Source organism: Chaetomium globosum, genomic scaffold, assembly GCF_000143365.1.
Source record: "Chaetomium globosum CBS 148.51 scaffold_4 genomic scaffold, whole genome shotgun sequence".
In the NCBI taxonomy this organism is placed as follows: domain Eukaryota; kingdom Fungi; phylum Ascomycota; class Sordariomycetes; order Sordariales; family Chaetomiaceae; genus Chaetomium; species Chaetomium globosum.
The window spans coordinates 3,917,529-3,932,841 of record NT_165979.1 but is presented as its reverse complement, the minus strand read 5'-3'; the positions used below and the strand labels follow the sequence as shown (position 1 = coordinate 3,932,841).

Here is a 15,313-nt window from a genome sequence, read left to right as displayed (position 1 = left end):
ACTCTCAGGGACCGGGAGTAGGTGTTGTCAGCAAATGATATGATTGAGGGCGAAACACCTGCCTTAGATAGGTAGGTCAACAGGGACGATCGAGCGACTAGACAACCGAGACTCATGAACCCCCCAAGGCATATCCCCCTTCACCTCACCACGCGCCACCGCCCCGACCCTGCACCCTCCCCTCCTCCGGCCCCCTCTCAATCTGCGCCCTCACCGGCAGCGACCTCCCCCCCCAGCGACGAAGCCGACAACCACCACCACTGTCCGTATCCACAATCTCGATGCGCGCCTGCATGCCCGGCGGGTGGCTGTTGTCCTCCACCAGCACAAAGCTGCGCTTGCCCGTCGACACCTCCTGCACCTCGAGCACCTCGTGGTGCTGCACCGCGTCGTAGTGCCGGATGAAGCGGCCCGCGAACCACTCGGCGCTGTCGTTGAGGTCGTCGGTTTGGGTTTGCGCGTCGTGCGTGGGGAGGGTGGGTGGTGGTGGTGAGGGGGGTGAGGGTGAGGGTGAGGGTGCTGCTGCTGCTGGCTGGGTGGTGGTGGTGGTGGTGGTGGGTGTTTTAGGCCGCGGTAGGGCGTCCTGCCGGGCTAGAGGCGGTGGTGTTTGGGGTGGGAGGAGAGATCGTCCCGCGCGGAGGGCTGGGACGCATTTTTCGGAGGGCGGCTTGCGTCTGGTCTGGGGGGTTGGTCCGCCAGGCGGGGAATTCGGAGCGGTATTTGGCGATGATGGTGGCTTCGATTCGGCCGTGTCTCAGGCCTCGCCTCTCTTCGTCTAGCAGCCTTTTGGTGTAGCCCTGGAGCTCGGCGAGCTCGTCGCGTGAGAGGCCCAGGGCTTGGATGGCCTGCCGAAGAGCCGCGGCCGTCACTTCACCCCCGGGCGCAGCTGGCATCTTGGCTTTCACGTTGGACATTATGGGCGTACAGCAGGTCGCATTAACAACACTGGGGGCACTTGAAACGACGAGATTGCCGGAAGGGGAGAGGTTCTGGGGGCCCACTTGTACTTACATGGGGGTTTGATTAAATATACAAAGTTGTCATTGGTATCAGAGAGGAACAAAGCTGAACATGTCTGTATCTCGTCGTTAATAAACGGGTATACGCCCAAGTCTGAATAGTAGCAACACAACTTAAAAAAAGTATGAACAACCCCTTTCCTTGTCTCGTGCAGCACAAGACATCAAAAGATCTTGCTGAGAACTCTCAGGACATGCGCCGGTTGTTCCTCATGTTTCCTTTTCTTTGCGAGGAGTATCTGTTTGAACGTTCGCCTCTTATCCTGCGCCGACTCGCCCTCCGTTTTCCCGACCGCCTCTCCGCTGCCCGCTGCCTCCTCACTATCATCGGTCTTCTTTCGTTTGGCGGCTGCCTTGGATTGGATCCCATTGATGACCTTTGCCCTCTCGACGTTGCGAACGAATTCCTTGTTCTCGCGAGTGGTCTTGGCGACTTTCGGCGCGTATTCTGCTCGTCCGTTCGGCATTTTCAGCCGATATTTGCTCGGTTAGATGGTGCCTACTGTCGTTAGAATAATCATGCCATCTAGGGGAGGCTGATTGAGCTTACCACTTGAAGCCGTTGAGGTACTTTAGGGCCCACACGTCATCGTGGTACCAGCTTGACTTCTTCCCCCCGATAGTCTGGGCGTTCAACAAATCGCACACCTTCTTCGCGTCCTTCTTTTTCACAAACTCGACCCAGCCCTCGGTGAATGACCGCTTCTTGTTGCCCCCGTTGCGTACGCGCCTGGTGTGCTCGGTCGGGTCTTCAGGAGTGAGGAAGATCCGGTTGATCTTGCCATATGGCTCAAGGAGTGAGCGCAGTTTTGCGGGTTTCATAAATGGCGGAATCCTTGACAGATAAACCACCCCGGACTTCTTGATCGCAGCCTCTGACGCAACAAGATTCTTTTTTGCCAACGGTTTTGACACGCCGGGCAGCTCCGCTGGTAGGTCCGCTTTGTCGTCCTTTGGCCCTTCTTCTGCAATTTCCTCGTCGTCGCGTGCAGCTTCGGAATCCGCGGTGCCTTCTCTCAGGTTCGTGGCCCCATCCTCGCCGTGTTCCTCCTCTTGGTCGCTAACGTCTTCGGCGTCACTGTCGTCATCGTCGACTCTTCTCCGCTTCGCGCTGCGCCCGCCCTTCTGGAGATCCTCTTCGGAATCGTATCCGTGACCTGCATCATCTTCGCTATCCCCGGCATCAAGAAATTGGTTACGTTTATCGGTCGACATGGTGTGTGGCTAAGAAATGGCAGTTTGTTGGAAGATCGATTCATGCACCTCGAGAGTTCATCCAAAAAAAATCCGGGGCGCTTCAGCGCGAGGTCAATGCACTCTACCGGGGTACCTCTGAAGAACCGCACTGCAGGAAAGCGCGCGTGGAGATTCCTAGTTCACACATTAAAAGAGCGTAATAATCTGCTATAAATTGTCCCATATGCCAATTCAGAGCTACATTAAATTCTCTATCCAAGCAACTAAGTCTTTACCTGGATTCAAGCACATTTACACAAGTGTGATAAGTATCCCACAAGTACCCACCCCTGCCGCTGTAAGCCGCCCGGCTTTCCTTATCTTATCTGCTGCCGGTCCAAGGATCCCAACGGAGGGGCAGAGGGGCAATGCAGGGAGTGAGAAAGGGAAGGGGGGCATCGCTCCTCTGGTCTCTCCTCCAAGTGCCCAAGCAGTATTCACCCTCGGCTTGTACAGGATTGTTTTCAGGAAACTCCAAAGATTTCAAACCGAAAGAACTCAAACCCATCTCTTTTCCCACACAGCATGTCTGTCGAAACGATCACGACCATCTCCCCGACAACCAACGAGCCGATCCTAACGCGCAATGGCATCTCCTCGCAAGAGCTAGAGCAACTTCCCGAGATTGCCACTCAAGCCTTTGAATCATGGCGCAAGACTTCGCTAGAACAGCGTCGAGACATCATCAAGAAGGCGCTGGGCATACTCGACAAGAAAAAGGATGAGCTGGCCACGGAACTCACCGTCCAGATGGGCCGGCCCATTGCTTACACGGGTGGGGAGGTTACCACAGCCTTGAAGAGGGCAGAGTACCTCCTCAAGATCAGCGATGACGTGCTCCAGGATACACCGGGTGAGGCGGAGAAGGGCTTCAAGAGGTTCATCCGCAAGGTGCCGGTGGGGCCGGTCCTCATCATCTTTGCTTGGAACGTACGTGTTCATGGGGGCCGGCTCACAAGAAACAAAGAAACAGTTGCTGACAAACTACTATCAGTATCCGTATCTGATTCTCGTCAATGCCCTGATTCCGGCGCTCCTGAGCGGGAACTCGGTCATCCTCAAGCCGTCTCCGCAGACGCCGACTATCGTCGAGCAGGTCGCCAAGGCCTTTAGCGAAGCTGGCCTCCCCAGCGGCGTGCTCCAATACTTCCACTCTGGCTCACCTACGATTATTGAGTCGATTGTGAGAAACCCCAAAGTCGCTTTGGTGTGCTTCACGGGTTCTGTGGCTGGCGGCTTGGCTGTCCAGGGTGCAGCATCAGACCGCATCGTCAACGTTGGCCTAGAGTTGGGAGGAAAGGACCCGGCATACGTCCGTGAAGATGTTGACATTGCATGGGCAGCCGGGGAGATTGTAGACGGCGCAGTGTTCAACTCGGGCCAGAGCTGCTGCTCGATAGAGCGCGTGTACGTCTCTGAGAAGATCCACGACGAATTTGTCATAGCGATCCAGGACGTTCTGAAGGGATACAAGCTCGGCGACCCTTTGGACAAAGACACACATCTTGGCCCGGTCATCTCGAAGAGGTCTCAGGAGACCATTGAGCAGCACGTCAAGGACGCATTGGACAAGGGCGCCGTCAACGCCACCCCCGCAAATGAAACGTTCAGCAAGCTCCCAGAGCGAGGGAATTTTGTCGTCCCGACGCTGCTGACAAACGTCACTCATGACATGAAAATCATGAAAGACGAAACCTTCGGCCCCGTCATCCCAGTTATGAAAGTGAAGGGCGATGACGAGGCTGTGAAACTGATGAACGACAGCGAGTTCGGCCTGACAGCCAGCATCTGGACAAAAGATACTGACAAGGGTTACGAGCTGTGTGATGGTGTTGAAGCTGGAACCGTTTTTGTCAATCGTTGCGATTTCCCGAGTCCTGTGAGTCAACGGCCGTTACCGTATGCGTTGTAACACCACTGACAGACATGCAGGACCTGGCCTGGACTGGATGGAAGAACTCCGGAAAGGGCGTCACATTGAGCAAATATGGTTTTGACCAATTTGTTAAGCTGAAGAGCTATCACTTGAAGGACTACCCTAAATAGTGCATCTAGGCTAGTGGCAGCCTGCACGTTGACGCAGGGAGGATTCTGGCAAGGGATATCGCCAATCGCACGCGACAGGTTTTAGACTAATAACGTTGACAACCAATTTCAATGTTTTGAGACACATGAAGTTTTCGAAATGTCTTACACAAAACTTGGACGGTTGAGACACATTCCATGGTTGTGGTTAAGGGGGGGCGGAAACGGGTTGGGCCACGCCGGGATTCGCTTCCACCGGCCACTCACATTCCAACCTTCTCACCCTCCACCGTCGCTCTCGTAGGGAGCATCTTCCAACGGTATGGGACTGGCGATCTCATGGGGCTGTAATACTCTTTGACATTTCCCGTCCTCCCTCGGCTATGCGCCCCAGCCTTTTCTTTGTCCGGACCCGTCGTTGGCGGGTCACCTCTGCCAAACCTTCTTACAAAAGGAGAACCTTTGGCGAGCTGGAACTTTGGTCAATGGGCTCATCGAACTTTTCTGCCGCTCCTTTGTTTCTTTAACCGTCGTTTCTCGTAATCCGGTCCACTCTCGTTTCCATTACCTCGGTGCTGTCCCTCTCGTTCTAGCCAGCCGGTGTCGTCCTCCCGCCATCGCCACTCCTTCGTCCCGTTAACTATCTTGAGACACCCCAAACTCACCTAGATCGCCTGTTTCCGTCGTCTGTGTCGTGTGCCAGCGGCTTATACCTTCCTTGATATATTTCTTAAAAGCTATCTCTCGTCTCTTGTTCAGGTCTTTTCACAATCCAACCTAATCCACCACACCATCGTCAAAAATGGTGAACATGACCGTCTACTCTGAAGTCAAGAGACTCCATTCCTTTTTGCAAGACATGGTTGGTCTCCGCCGCAGGAAGCGCCAGCTGCAGATTGTACGTCTTCCTCATGTTCCTCCAAACCCTCCCATTCTAACCAATCCCTCCAGTCCGAACCCTTCGACTTCAAAAGAGAAGCCACCATCATCCCCGGCATCAGCGAAGACGAGTACGCCCTCCCCTTCACCTCACCACCACCCTCTCAAATACCCCTCAAACTAACCCCCCTCCTCTCTCCAGAATCTCCGTTCTCCGCGAAAAAGCCGCCGCCTCCCGCCTCGGCATCGCCCACGCCGACACCTACAGCGACACCATCTTCCCCCTCCCCCACCACCACCACCACCACCACCATCATCACAGCCACCCCCACCGCCTCCGCTCCCGCGGCAGCGGCGGCGCCCTCTCCCTCTCACCCTCAGGCACCACAATAACAGCAGCAGCAGTAACGGCAGCGACACCGCCGCCGCGCCTGTCCATCCCCATCCCCATTCCCATCCCCGGTGGTGGTGGTAACTCTGCCTTCTCGCGCCACGGGTCGGGGTCGTCGTCGCTGCGGAGCAGTAGCACGGTGCAGGGGTACCATGGTCAAGGGGGGTTGTTGGGTGTGGGTGCCGGCGGTGCGGAGAGGGTGTCGTCGTCGATGGATTATTTGGATTTGTTGCTGTTTGGGAACCCGTCGGGGGTGTCGCATCACAGCCACCACCACCATCACCATGAGGTGGCGGGCCCGGAGTTGGTTATGCCGCCTTTGGGGCCGGTGGTGTTGGCGGGTTCAACGATGACGGTGTCGCCGTTGGAGTTGGATGGTGGGGAGTTGGGGGGTGGTGGTGGCGGTGGGGTAGATTGGGGGATGGAGTTTGAGTTTCAGATGGAGAGTCCGGTTAGTCCGTTGTCGCCGGCTTCGAGGGGGAAGAGGGGGCTGTGATGGTTGTGAGGTTGGGAGAGGGGATATAGGGTGGGTTGGATCCTTGCTTGGTTCATGCCGCTCTGGGTGTGGGGGCTGGCTCGTTTTAGTTTGACATCTAATTCTGCTTTGGTTGTTGGTCTACAGCGGAGGGTGAGGGTGTAAGGGAGTTGGGTATGAACGGGGAAACCAAAAAAAGGGGTGGATTTAATGAAAGTATCTGGGACAGAGGGAAGGAAGATTGTATCAGCAGGTTGGATCTTGTGCTGCTGAGTGCAGGCATTTGGCTTGGTAACCTAATCAGAAAAGCACTATCATCAGTGATAATATTAGAGAAAATAAACCGGCGACTACAATGTCAGAGTGTGTTTAAGATCTTCTCACGTCCAGTTGCGTATCTCATACTATATTCCTTTTACCGCGAATATATTTTTTTTATGTTAAACCCCCTTTTATACCCCTATCCATTTATCACACGCTTCACCAGCTGCATTACTGAGTCCACAGCTTGAACTCGCTCGGGTCTTCCATCCTCGCGCCCTCCGTCTCTCCCTTCACCCCCATCAGCCGCACCTGAATCTCATGCTCCTTGCTCCACTCCCGCAAGAACGCCTTCACCCGCTTCTCCGTCTCCTCATCATCCCACATCACCACCGCCGCCGCATCATACCCGCCGGCCCCCGGCACCACACTCCCCAACACGCCCTCCACCCCCTCCAACGCATCCAGCATCTCCTCCTGGCTATCCGGCTCAATCGGCGCGCCACATTCCCTCCCCATCGTCCGCATAAGCTCCCTAAACGGCTTCATCACCCGCCCAATCTCCCCCACCCTCCCCTCCCCCAACACCGCCGTCAACTCATCCACCTTCCCCTGCAACTTGGCATACACCCCCGCCGCCACCTCCGGCTCCGCATCCCTCCACGCATGCACCTTCTTCACCATACTCACCGTCTGCGTCCCACAATCCACATCACACATCCTAATCGCGACCCCGGCCGGCAACCCCACGCCCTCCTTCCTGACCTCACAATCCCACCCCTGCCCATCCACCAACGCCACCAACGCCCTCGCAAACCCTTCCTCCCCCGGCCCCGGCAGCGCCGCCAACAGGGCCGGGCTAAACCGGCGATACACGCTCGACCCGTACACGGCGCTGGCGACGTCAAAGCCGCTACCGACTTTCCCCTGCGCGGCGCAGTGCGCGACCTGCGCGAGGTTGTGCAGCGCGCGGCGGCCGGCCGGCGTGGAGAGGTCGAAGAGGTGGGGGGGCAGGTAGTGCGCGAGCAGCGAGGCGGTGAGGGCCGTCACGATGGCGGCGGAGGAGCCGAGCCCCGTTTTGTGCGCGTCGCGCAGCGTGGTGCCGAAGTGCAGGAAGCGGGACTTTTTTCCGTCGGCGGCGGCGGCGGCGGCGGCGGTGGTGGTGGTGGGCTCCTCCTTGGGCTTGGAGTAGTAGTCATTGTCGGCTAGGACGAGAAGGGAGGCGGGCTGGAAGCCGTGTGTGGCGCGGGTCTTGTCCACTTGGGATATGTAGCTGAGGACGTAGCTGAGTGTGGTCTCTACAAAATGGTTTTGGTCGACCGGAGTGCCCCTGCGATGTGTGAGTGAGAGTGTGACACTAGAAGGGTTGAGGGGACACTGACGACTGCAGCTGAGTGACCTTGATGCCACCGCCGTTTTCGGCGAGATGGTAGCCATATTTCCAGGTGGCATTCAGGAATTGCGGACTCTGCACAACAATTTCTCTGAGATGGACGCCGGCGCTGGTGTGTATCTCCTGGGCGAGGACGTGGATGCGGGCACTTAGGCCGAAGACTAGACCTGTGTGTTTCCGGTCGAGGACAATGTAGCCGCCGGCTAGAAGCACCTTTCCGGGGGCCGACACAACGACGGTCCGGTTCCCCGGGTTGTCAGAACCACCAGCCATGATTTTTTGTTTAAGAAAAAGTTGAGGATATGGCGATACTGGTCAGGTTCAGGAGGTAAACAACGGCCAAGAAATATACCTATAACTGAAAAAGAAAAGAGAAAGAATAGGGGCCTCGGGATGGCACACAAGGCAGCTTATCACGGATTTGAGAGCGGCTGTTTTAGATTCAACCAGCCCTGCTCAACGTAGCTGCAATCCGACTTGTTCTTCTTTTGAGCTCCGGATTTGCGCCATGAAGCTTCTCTTGACCCTGAGCGAGGGGTAAATTGACCGCTTGCGGGGCGGGGACTTGTGGAAATGCGGGGCTCTCAGACGCCGCGATGACAACTTTGATCCATTTTTACATGAGGCAGAGAGCTGAACGGGCTGAAATGGGGTCTGCACTGATAGACTTTGTATAACTACACAGTATGCGCCGCCCACTTACTCAGCGGAACTTGAAGATGCAACGAGAGCATTCGCCATGCGCCCGCTGTTGCCCTCGGGTTTTATGTGCTGTTGAGTCATGGTTAAGAAGACAGGAAAAAAGAGCGAAAGCCTGCTCTCCGGGCTCTATCGACCGATGGATACTCGTCGAGCTAAATCTACAAAGACGGGTGGCCGCAGTGGAAGTGGAACCATCGCATGTGTTCAGCCTCGAGACGAGTCGAGGTCTTCCTTAACGTCATGCTTGAGTGGTAGCTTACCTGGCGGGCAGAGCCGGTCAGTCAGCGATCGACCGAGGGAACGGGCTGGGGATGTGGGTCGGCATGTCGGGTCCGATCCTTATATCCATGGCTGCTCACGGCGCCGGGCCCGGTGGATGTTTTGGTAAGCCCGGCCGCGACTTTTAAACGGGCTCGTCACGGTAAATTCTCGTCGGCTCAGGCACATGTGACCGTTTCTCAGGCACCCCACCATCCTTTCCTCTTCTGGCCGGCGATCTGATAATTAAGTCGCGGCGCAGCCAAGCCTTCTTCACGGAAATCGAGGTCATCTGCATGACACAATTTTTTAAATTTTGGAGAGATGAAAAACAACAAAGGGCAATTGACCGCCTCGCTACAAGGACAACACACACTGTTCTCTTGCTGAAACCTACATACATAAATATGCATACATAGTGCAGTATTGCATCCTGTCAGTCGTCTGCAGTCTGCAATCCGAAGCCCTCATGCTCAATCGGGGATAGCTATGCTCCACCTCCAAAAAGTCGACCGAGGGCTCAAACGGGTGGGAATGGGCAGTTTCGTTGTGCTTCCTTTTCTTGCTTTGGTGTTCGAGAATTTTCTCATTTCCCAGGCGTGAACCCTGTTGATTCAGTGTGACAGGCACCAGTTCCCAGCCCGCTGGTGACGGGTTGATTTGCTCCGCAATTTGCGGTCGGGGTTTAGCAAGTGCGAGCTCCGAGCCCTCGGTCTGTTAGCTGGACGTAAAATCCGTGACTTGGCCGGGTATTTTTATAAGGATTTTTGGCCGTTGGAGGGACTTTAATGCACACGGTAGAGGGCTGCAGCGCTAACAAACGAGCAGCACGGGCACTGGCAAACCCCGGTTGCCCCAGGTGGGAATTGCATTGCCGACCCCACACCATCCTCCCCGACGCTCCTTGCGTCCGGTTTGTCTTCGTTTTTTGACGTGGCCCGGGGCACGCCCCGCTCAGCCCGCCTCCGAGGCATCCGCCACTGGGGGCTTCATTCGTCATCCTAAGGAATCCAGGCGGAAGGAAGTCGTTGGCACGAGGCTGATATGGGGAGCAGCTGAGGCATGAATGTCGCAAGACGCGCATTCTCAACGGACCAGGGCCTGTCCTGGCCCGCCATCTGTTCTTTTGGAGGGGTATTCAACGGAGATAACGTCGGCCGCTACTTCGTACGATCGAGACTGACGCCGCACAGAAGAGAGCGAGGGAAGAGAGGGAGAAAGAGACAGCATTGAAGTGCGGATTTCGTTTGAATTGTGTGTCCATGGCTGGACGATAATACCCAATGGGAGATAACCTTCCGGCATCTCGTTGAAGGAAAGCAAAGAAACTGTGTTAGTTAAAACCAAGCAACCACAAGGCTCCTTGCGTGTGAAGCAACATGGAGCTGCCCGGTTTGGTGTTGCTGGGCGCACGCCGCTCTGACTAAAGTGAGCTTCCGAGTCCACCCGCCACGGCAGAGAAAAGTTTCGCGCGAAATCCACGCCCACCAATCCGTTTTAGCTCCGGCCCAGAAACAATTGAGCTGCGTAACCCCGTCCATATTTGACAGCCACACTCCCACACTCCCATCCTCCCTCCCCTTGCCTTGACTTTTCTAAACCTCCAAACTTTCCAATCACCATTCCAGGTAGCGCGTTTGTTTGACGGCCTTGTCGTCAAATGAACCTGCAAGTGCGCATCATTCAATCTCCCCTTGTAAGTCTTGACTCATACACCGTCCGTTCTCACTCCAATTCCACCATTTTAGTTTAGTGTGTTCGAGTCGCGTGTTGTGTCATGGCCTCGTTCCTTTGCGAGTGTGGCATGAACGACAGACGGACGACCGTTCACGACTACGTCAGAGCAATTCACTAACTAAACCGTCTCCGGTTAGAACCCCTTCCACCCAGGTGTTTCCTAAATGCCCTCCGTTTACTCGTCGGTTTTCCAGAGCTTTATCCGACAAGGATTTACAAAGTCTTTCACCCACGGCTACGCCCAATCGGTCGTCGCTGCCACTCACCCTCATGTTCTAAACGCACAGAACCGGCCGTCGTTTGCGCGGCGGCGCAATGTCGCCCGCGTTGGCCGTCTCTCTAGCCTCGGGCTCCAGTCCGCCTTCCACACTTCTTCCAGCCTCCCGGCTGCTAGCTCGCTAGAGCAGCGCCCGGACAAGGCCGGGAACCATGGCGGCTTAGATGCCTACTTCGAGCAGCTGCAAAAGTCCGAGGACGGCACCGAAATCGACCAGGAATGGGTCCAGTTTCAGTTCCCGAAGCCCATCGAGTGGAAGCCGTCAACAGCTTCCGTTCTCGTCGGCTCCGATGCCAAGACCCTCGCCCTCGGGCGCCGAGGAATCTGCCCCCCACGATGATGTCTCGACAACCCCGGCCGTCCCGCCCGAGGCCGAGGCAGCGCTGGCCCACATTGATGCTCGCCATCGAACGGGAGATCGAGGGCTCGGAGAGAGTTGGAGGAGCTCGGAGGAAAAAGGTCGAGTCTCTTCGCGCAACTTCACCAGCCCTGGGCAGAGCAGCTGGGCCGAAGAAATTCGGGTCGGCGGGACTGGCCTCTCCCGGTCTCCAGGCCTTCAGACTCCTGGCAGCGTGGTTCGCACCCCCCTCACGCCTCCGGTTGACCCTCAGTCCCAGACCTATGCCGACCACCTCGCCAAGCTTTCTGGGACTGGACGATATGTCGAGATCCCGGCCGTCTTCGAGGCCATGCTGGTCAGCGGTGTCCACCCCATTCCGTCGGCCTACAATGCCTTGCTTATGGCCGCTATCCACCTGCCCTTCGAGAAGTGGGAGATTGTGACCAAGGCGTTGGATGTCTACGCGGACATGTTGCGCCGCAAGGTCTCCCCCGACAGCGACACGTACGACATCCTCGTCGGCCTCCTCGCGTCCCGCTCCCTCGAGATTGCCTCCCTCAAGCAGGCGCTCGAGGACAAGCGGCTGCGTTTCGGTGGCATGGACGAGCCTGGCAAGTTCATGTTCGCATCTCATGAGCTGGAACACGCCATGCTTGTCGAGGATGACCGCCTGGACCTGGCCATGAAGCTTTTCACGTCCTCGGTCACGGCGAACAAGGCGTCGTACTCGTCCGAAACATACCATCAATTGATCTCGGCCTGCGCCCACGCCCGCCGGATTTCCGACATGCTCAAGCTTTTTGAGCACATGGAGTCCAGCCAGACCGTCCCCTTTGCGGCCACCTTTCCTGCCATGATCACCGCGTTTGCCAGTTCCGGAGACCTCGTCAGCGCTGTCGAGTGCTACAACGAGTACCGCAACCTGGCCATGGCGAACGACAAGGGTGATCAAACGCTGAACGACCGCCTCGACGCGCAGGTCTACGCTGCTGTCATCAACGCCTACATCGTCTCGGACAAGGTCGAGGGTGCTATGAAGTTCTACGAAAAGATTATACAAGAGTACAATGCCAAGCCTGCCGATATCAAGGACGCCATCATCGCTGGTGGCTTTGTTAAGGGTTTCATCGACCGTGGAATTTACGTGGAAGCCCTTCACTGGGCTCAGCAGATCGAGAGCTCAGCCAGGAGCTCGGCCATGGGTGACCTCGCAACGGTAGCAGCTGACCGTGGCGATAAGCAGACTGCCGTGGCTGCTTTCGCCAACCTGGCCCCCGCTGCGGCTGCCTCCTCTGCCGCCGCTCTGCTTGCCATGAGCGTTCGTGAGGGCGACGTCGCTGCCGCTGCTCGGTATTGGGACGCTCTCTGCAATCCCCAGGTCAAGCCGACTTCGTCCTTCATTGAGCCCACGGCCATGTACGCGGTTGCCATGATCGGCACTGGCCAAGTTCTCGACGGCCTCACCCAGGCCGAGTTCATGTTCCAACGGATCCGCGACCACAACTCGCAGCTCACCGACGAAATCGAGGAAGGCGTCCAATTTATTTCAAGATTTATGGCCGTCCGGGGCATCGCCGACCCTCGGACCGCCTCCGTCGCCGCACCTGAGCTTTCCCAATCGTTCCCCGCATCACCGTATCCTCAGACACCCGCGGCTGCCCGCCAAGAGGACAACACATTCGACCCGTACGCTCACAACACGGACGCGAAAGCATCCTTCCTCATCACCCAAGAGCTGGAGGGCGCATTTGGCCGCAAGTCGAAGTTGAATGAAGCGCTCTCCCGCTTCCGGAACGTGCGCCGTGCCGGCCGACATCCTCGCTACATTGTGTACGCGAAGCTGATCGCGGCCGCCGGCAAGGAGGAGAAGTTTGATGTTTGCCAGGAGATCTTGGCCATGGCCCGCAACGATGTTCCGCCGCTCCCGCAATACCCCGTGGTTCGCTACGGCTGGTCATCGATTCTGGATGCCATGATCGGTGCTTGCCTGACCCAAGGCCACAAAGCCCTGGCTGAAGACTACCACCAAGAGTTGCTCTCCATGGGCGCCACGCCCTCGGCCAACACCTACGGTCTCTACATCACCACCCTGCGAGATTCTGGCAAGACGGTCGACGAGGCTTCCGAAGCTGTTAAGATCTTCATCCGTGCCAAGACGGAAGGTGTCGAGCCAACCTCTTTCCTGTACAACGCGTTGATCGGCAAACTCGGCAAGGCACGCCGGATTGACGACTGCCTCTTCTACTTCGCTGAGATGCGTGGGCTGGGCATCAAGCCGACTTCGGTCACGTACGGCACGATTGTCAACGCGCTCTGCCGTGTCAGCGACGAGAAGTTTGCCGAAGAGCTGTTTGACGAGATGGAGGCCATGCCCAACTACAAGGCGCGCCCCGCCCCCTACAACAGCATGATGCAGTTCTTCCTGACGACCAAGCGGGACAAGGCCAAGGTCCTGGAGTACTACGAGCGCATGAACGCGAAGGGCATCGCCCCGACCGCCCACACTTTCAAGCTCCTCGTCGACACCCACGCCACCCTGGAACCCGTGGACATGAAGGCCGCCGAGGCAGTGCTCGACATGATCCGTGCTTCCGGTCAACACCCCGAGGCGGTCCACTACGCGTCGCTGATCCACGCCCGCGGCTGCATCCTCCACGACATGGAGGGCGCCCGCAAAGTGTTCGACTCCGTCATGAAGGACCGCCTTGTCCCCGCCCACCCCTGCCTCTACCAGGCCCTGTTCGAGGCCATGGTCGCCAACCACCAGGTCAAGAGCACCGAGCCCGTGCTCGCCGACATGCGCACCAGGAACATCAACTTGACGGCCTACATCGCCAACACGCTCATCCACGGCTGGGCCGCCGAAGACGCCATCGGCAAGGCCGAGGAGATCTACATCGCGCTCGGCCGCCCCAGGCGTGAGCCGAGCACCTACGAGGCCATGACCCGGGCTTTCCTGTCCGTCCAGGACCGCGAGGCCGCCAAGGCTGTTGTTAGCGAGATGCTCACCCGGGGGTACCCGTGCGCCGTGGTCAACAAGGTGCTGGAGTTGCTGGGTGGCCCGCACACCGCCGAGGCTGCTTAAGCTCTCATCGGTCACCGTTCTCTTTTATTTCCTATTTCCTTGGCGTTCTTTTTGTCTGGTCTATTTTCCCACGTTTCAGCCTAGCCCGCTTTGTTTTGGATGATACCCCCTGTGCGACACGAAACTGGCGGTGGTTGGGCTGTATATTGGGATGGGGTAATCGAGTTGGGGGGGAACCAAAGATAAAGTCAAGGATCAAATATCACTGGGAGGGACGGGGCAGGCAAAAAAATGGGGGATGGTCGGGCAGTCTTTTTTTTTCTCCTTATCTCCTTGGTGTCTATTTCGCATGTCGCTCGGGATATCAAAATGGGTGGGAGGGATATCGGTCGGGCAACGGGGGCGTTTATCGGATAGAGTTTAACCGGGGGCCCCGACTACGTGTGCGTGAGGCTCGGTTCGGGCGGCTTGGTTTTGCTCTTTTTTTTTTTCTTTTACTTTTTGTGCTGGTGGGGAGCATGCATGGAACGGGCCTCAGTTGGGATCCGGACGGGCGGGACAGGAGCGGATTTCTGGGCGGGCGGTCCGGGCCTTGCGGCTGTAAAGACTTACAACACACATCTCCACTCTGCATAGCGAGCAGTGAAATCTGTTGGCTATGTACTATACATCCAGAAAATAATGATCAGTAATGCCCTGTACAATGGTTGGTTTCATAATAGTGATTAGAGATCTGATGAGAAAAGCTAACTGTAAGGAAGCTTCACATCAATATTGTAGAGATGGGACTTCGGTCCGAGAGTTGAAGTAAACGGCGGGAAAAGTGAGGTTGCCACTTGTATGTATACATGCAGTTATTTACCTATGTTGTGTCTCCCATCATTCTCCCTTTGTTTCGAACCTTTGACGCCAACGCCAACGCGTTGTTGTCACCACTTCCCATTTCCTTCGCCCACATTCTTGCGCGCCCTACTTAGGTACCTTCATTGACGCACGGCTGCCACAAAACGACCCGGTCGATCTCGGACATCCGCGCCGCTGTCACGGGACAGGTCAACACCGCCCGCCATCTTTGTCAACGGTGGGTTACATACCAGGGAGGGAGCGAATATACGAATCGAGTCGATCAATAACAGCCAGGACCTCGTCCCCCCCCCCCCCCCTCAGGTTGCCGTCAAGCCGCACGGATACCTTTTACCACCCAGGCGAGCTAGTCGCAGCAAAGGTACATCTCCCCATCCTTGTTCCTGGGCCTCTTTCCCCCTGACAGGCCTTAATAGTCCCATCCGCCCCTT

At 56.8% G+C, this 15,313-nt stretch overlaps 7 protein-coding genes across 7 annotated transcripts in view; 4 read left to right on the top strand and 3 right to left on the bottom strand.

The window, feature by feature from the left end:
- CHGG_04993 (uncharacterized protein) overlaps positions 1-71 on the top strand; it is a gene marked incomplete at both ends in the record, with an annotated part of 3,293 nt that extends 3,222 nt beyond the window's left edge. The window contains one exon of the mRNA XM_001224206.1: positions 68-71. Within this exon, the coding sequence (XP_001224207.1) occupies positions 68-71 (4 nt within the window). The remainder of the gene's footprint in view (positions 1-67) is intronic.
- A 1,494-nt stretch (positions 72-1,565) lies between these two features.
- On the bottom strand, positions 1,566-2,234 carry CHGG_04992 (uncharacterized protein; the record flags this gene model as incomplete). Its single annotated transcript, XM_001224205.1, has 1 exon — positions 1,566-2,234. The coding sequence occupies one exon, from the start codon at positions 2,232-2,234 to the stop codon at positions 1,566-1,568; it is 669 nt and encodes a 222-aa protein (XP_001224206.1).
- Positions 2,235-2,780: 546 nt separating this feature from the next.
- Positions 2,781-4,301, top strand: CHGG_04991 (uncharacterized protein; the record flags this gene model as incomplete). The annotated part of the gene is made up of 3 exons (XM_001224204.1): positions 2,781-3,185; positions 3,250-4,134; positions 4,188-4,301. The coding sequence occupies 3 exons, from the start codon at positions 2,781-2,783 to the stop codon at positions 4,299-4,301; spliced, it is 1,404 nt and encodes a 467-aa protein (XP_001224205.1).
- Positions 4,302-5,082: 781 nt separating this feature from the next.
- On the top strand, positions 5,083-6,190 carry CHGG_04990 (uncharacterized protein; the record flags this gene model as incomplete). Its single annotated transcript, XM_001224203.1, has 4 exons — positions 5,083-5,178; positions 5,232-5,290; positions 5,362-6,001; positions 6,173-6,190. The coding sequence occupies 4 exons, from the start codon at positions 5,083-5,085 to the stop codon at positions 6,188-6,190; spliced, it is 813 nt and encodes a 270-aa protein (XP_001224204.1).
- Positions 6,191-6,517: 327 nt separating this feature from the next.
- CHGG_04989 (uncharacterized protein) lies at positions 6,518-7,952 on the bottom strand (the record flags this gene model as incomplete). The annotated part of the gene is made up of 2 exons (XM_001224202.1): positions 6,518-7,616; positions 7,669-7,952. The coding sequence occupies 2 exons, from the start codon at positions 7,950-7,952 to the stop codon at positions 6,518-6,520; spliced, it is 1,383 nt and encodes a 460-aa protein (XP_001224203.1).
- Positions 7,953-10,299: 2,347 nt separating this feature from the next.
- Positions 10,300-14,078, top strand: CHGG_04988 (uncharacterized protein; the record flags this gene model as incomplete). The annotated part of the gene is made up of 3 exons (XM_001224201.1): positions 10,300-10,335; positions 10,571-10,876; positions 10,974-14,078. 3 exons carry the CDS (start codon positions 10,300-10,302, stop codon positions 14,076-14,078), a joined length of 3,447 nt encoding a protein of 1,148 aa, XP_001224202.1.
- A 434-nt stretch (positions 14,079-14,512) lies between these two features.
- Positions 14,513-15,088, bottom strand: CHGG_04987 (uncharacterized protein; the record flags this gene model as incomplete). Its single annotated transcript, XM_001224200.1, has 2 exons — positions 14,513-14,616; positions 15,031-15,088. 2 exons carry the CDS (start codon positions 15,086-15,088, stop codon positions 14,513-14,515), a joined length of 162 nt encoding a protein of 53 aa, XP_001224201.1.
- Positions 15,089-15,313: the final 225 nt, after the last annotated feature.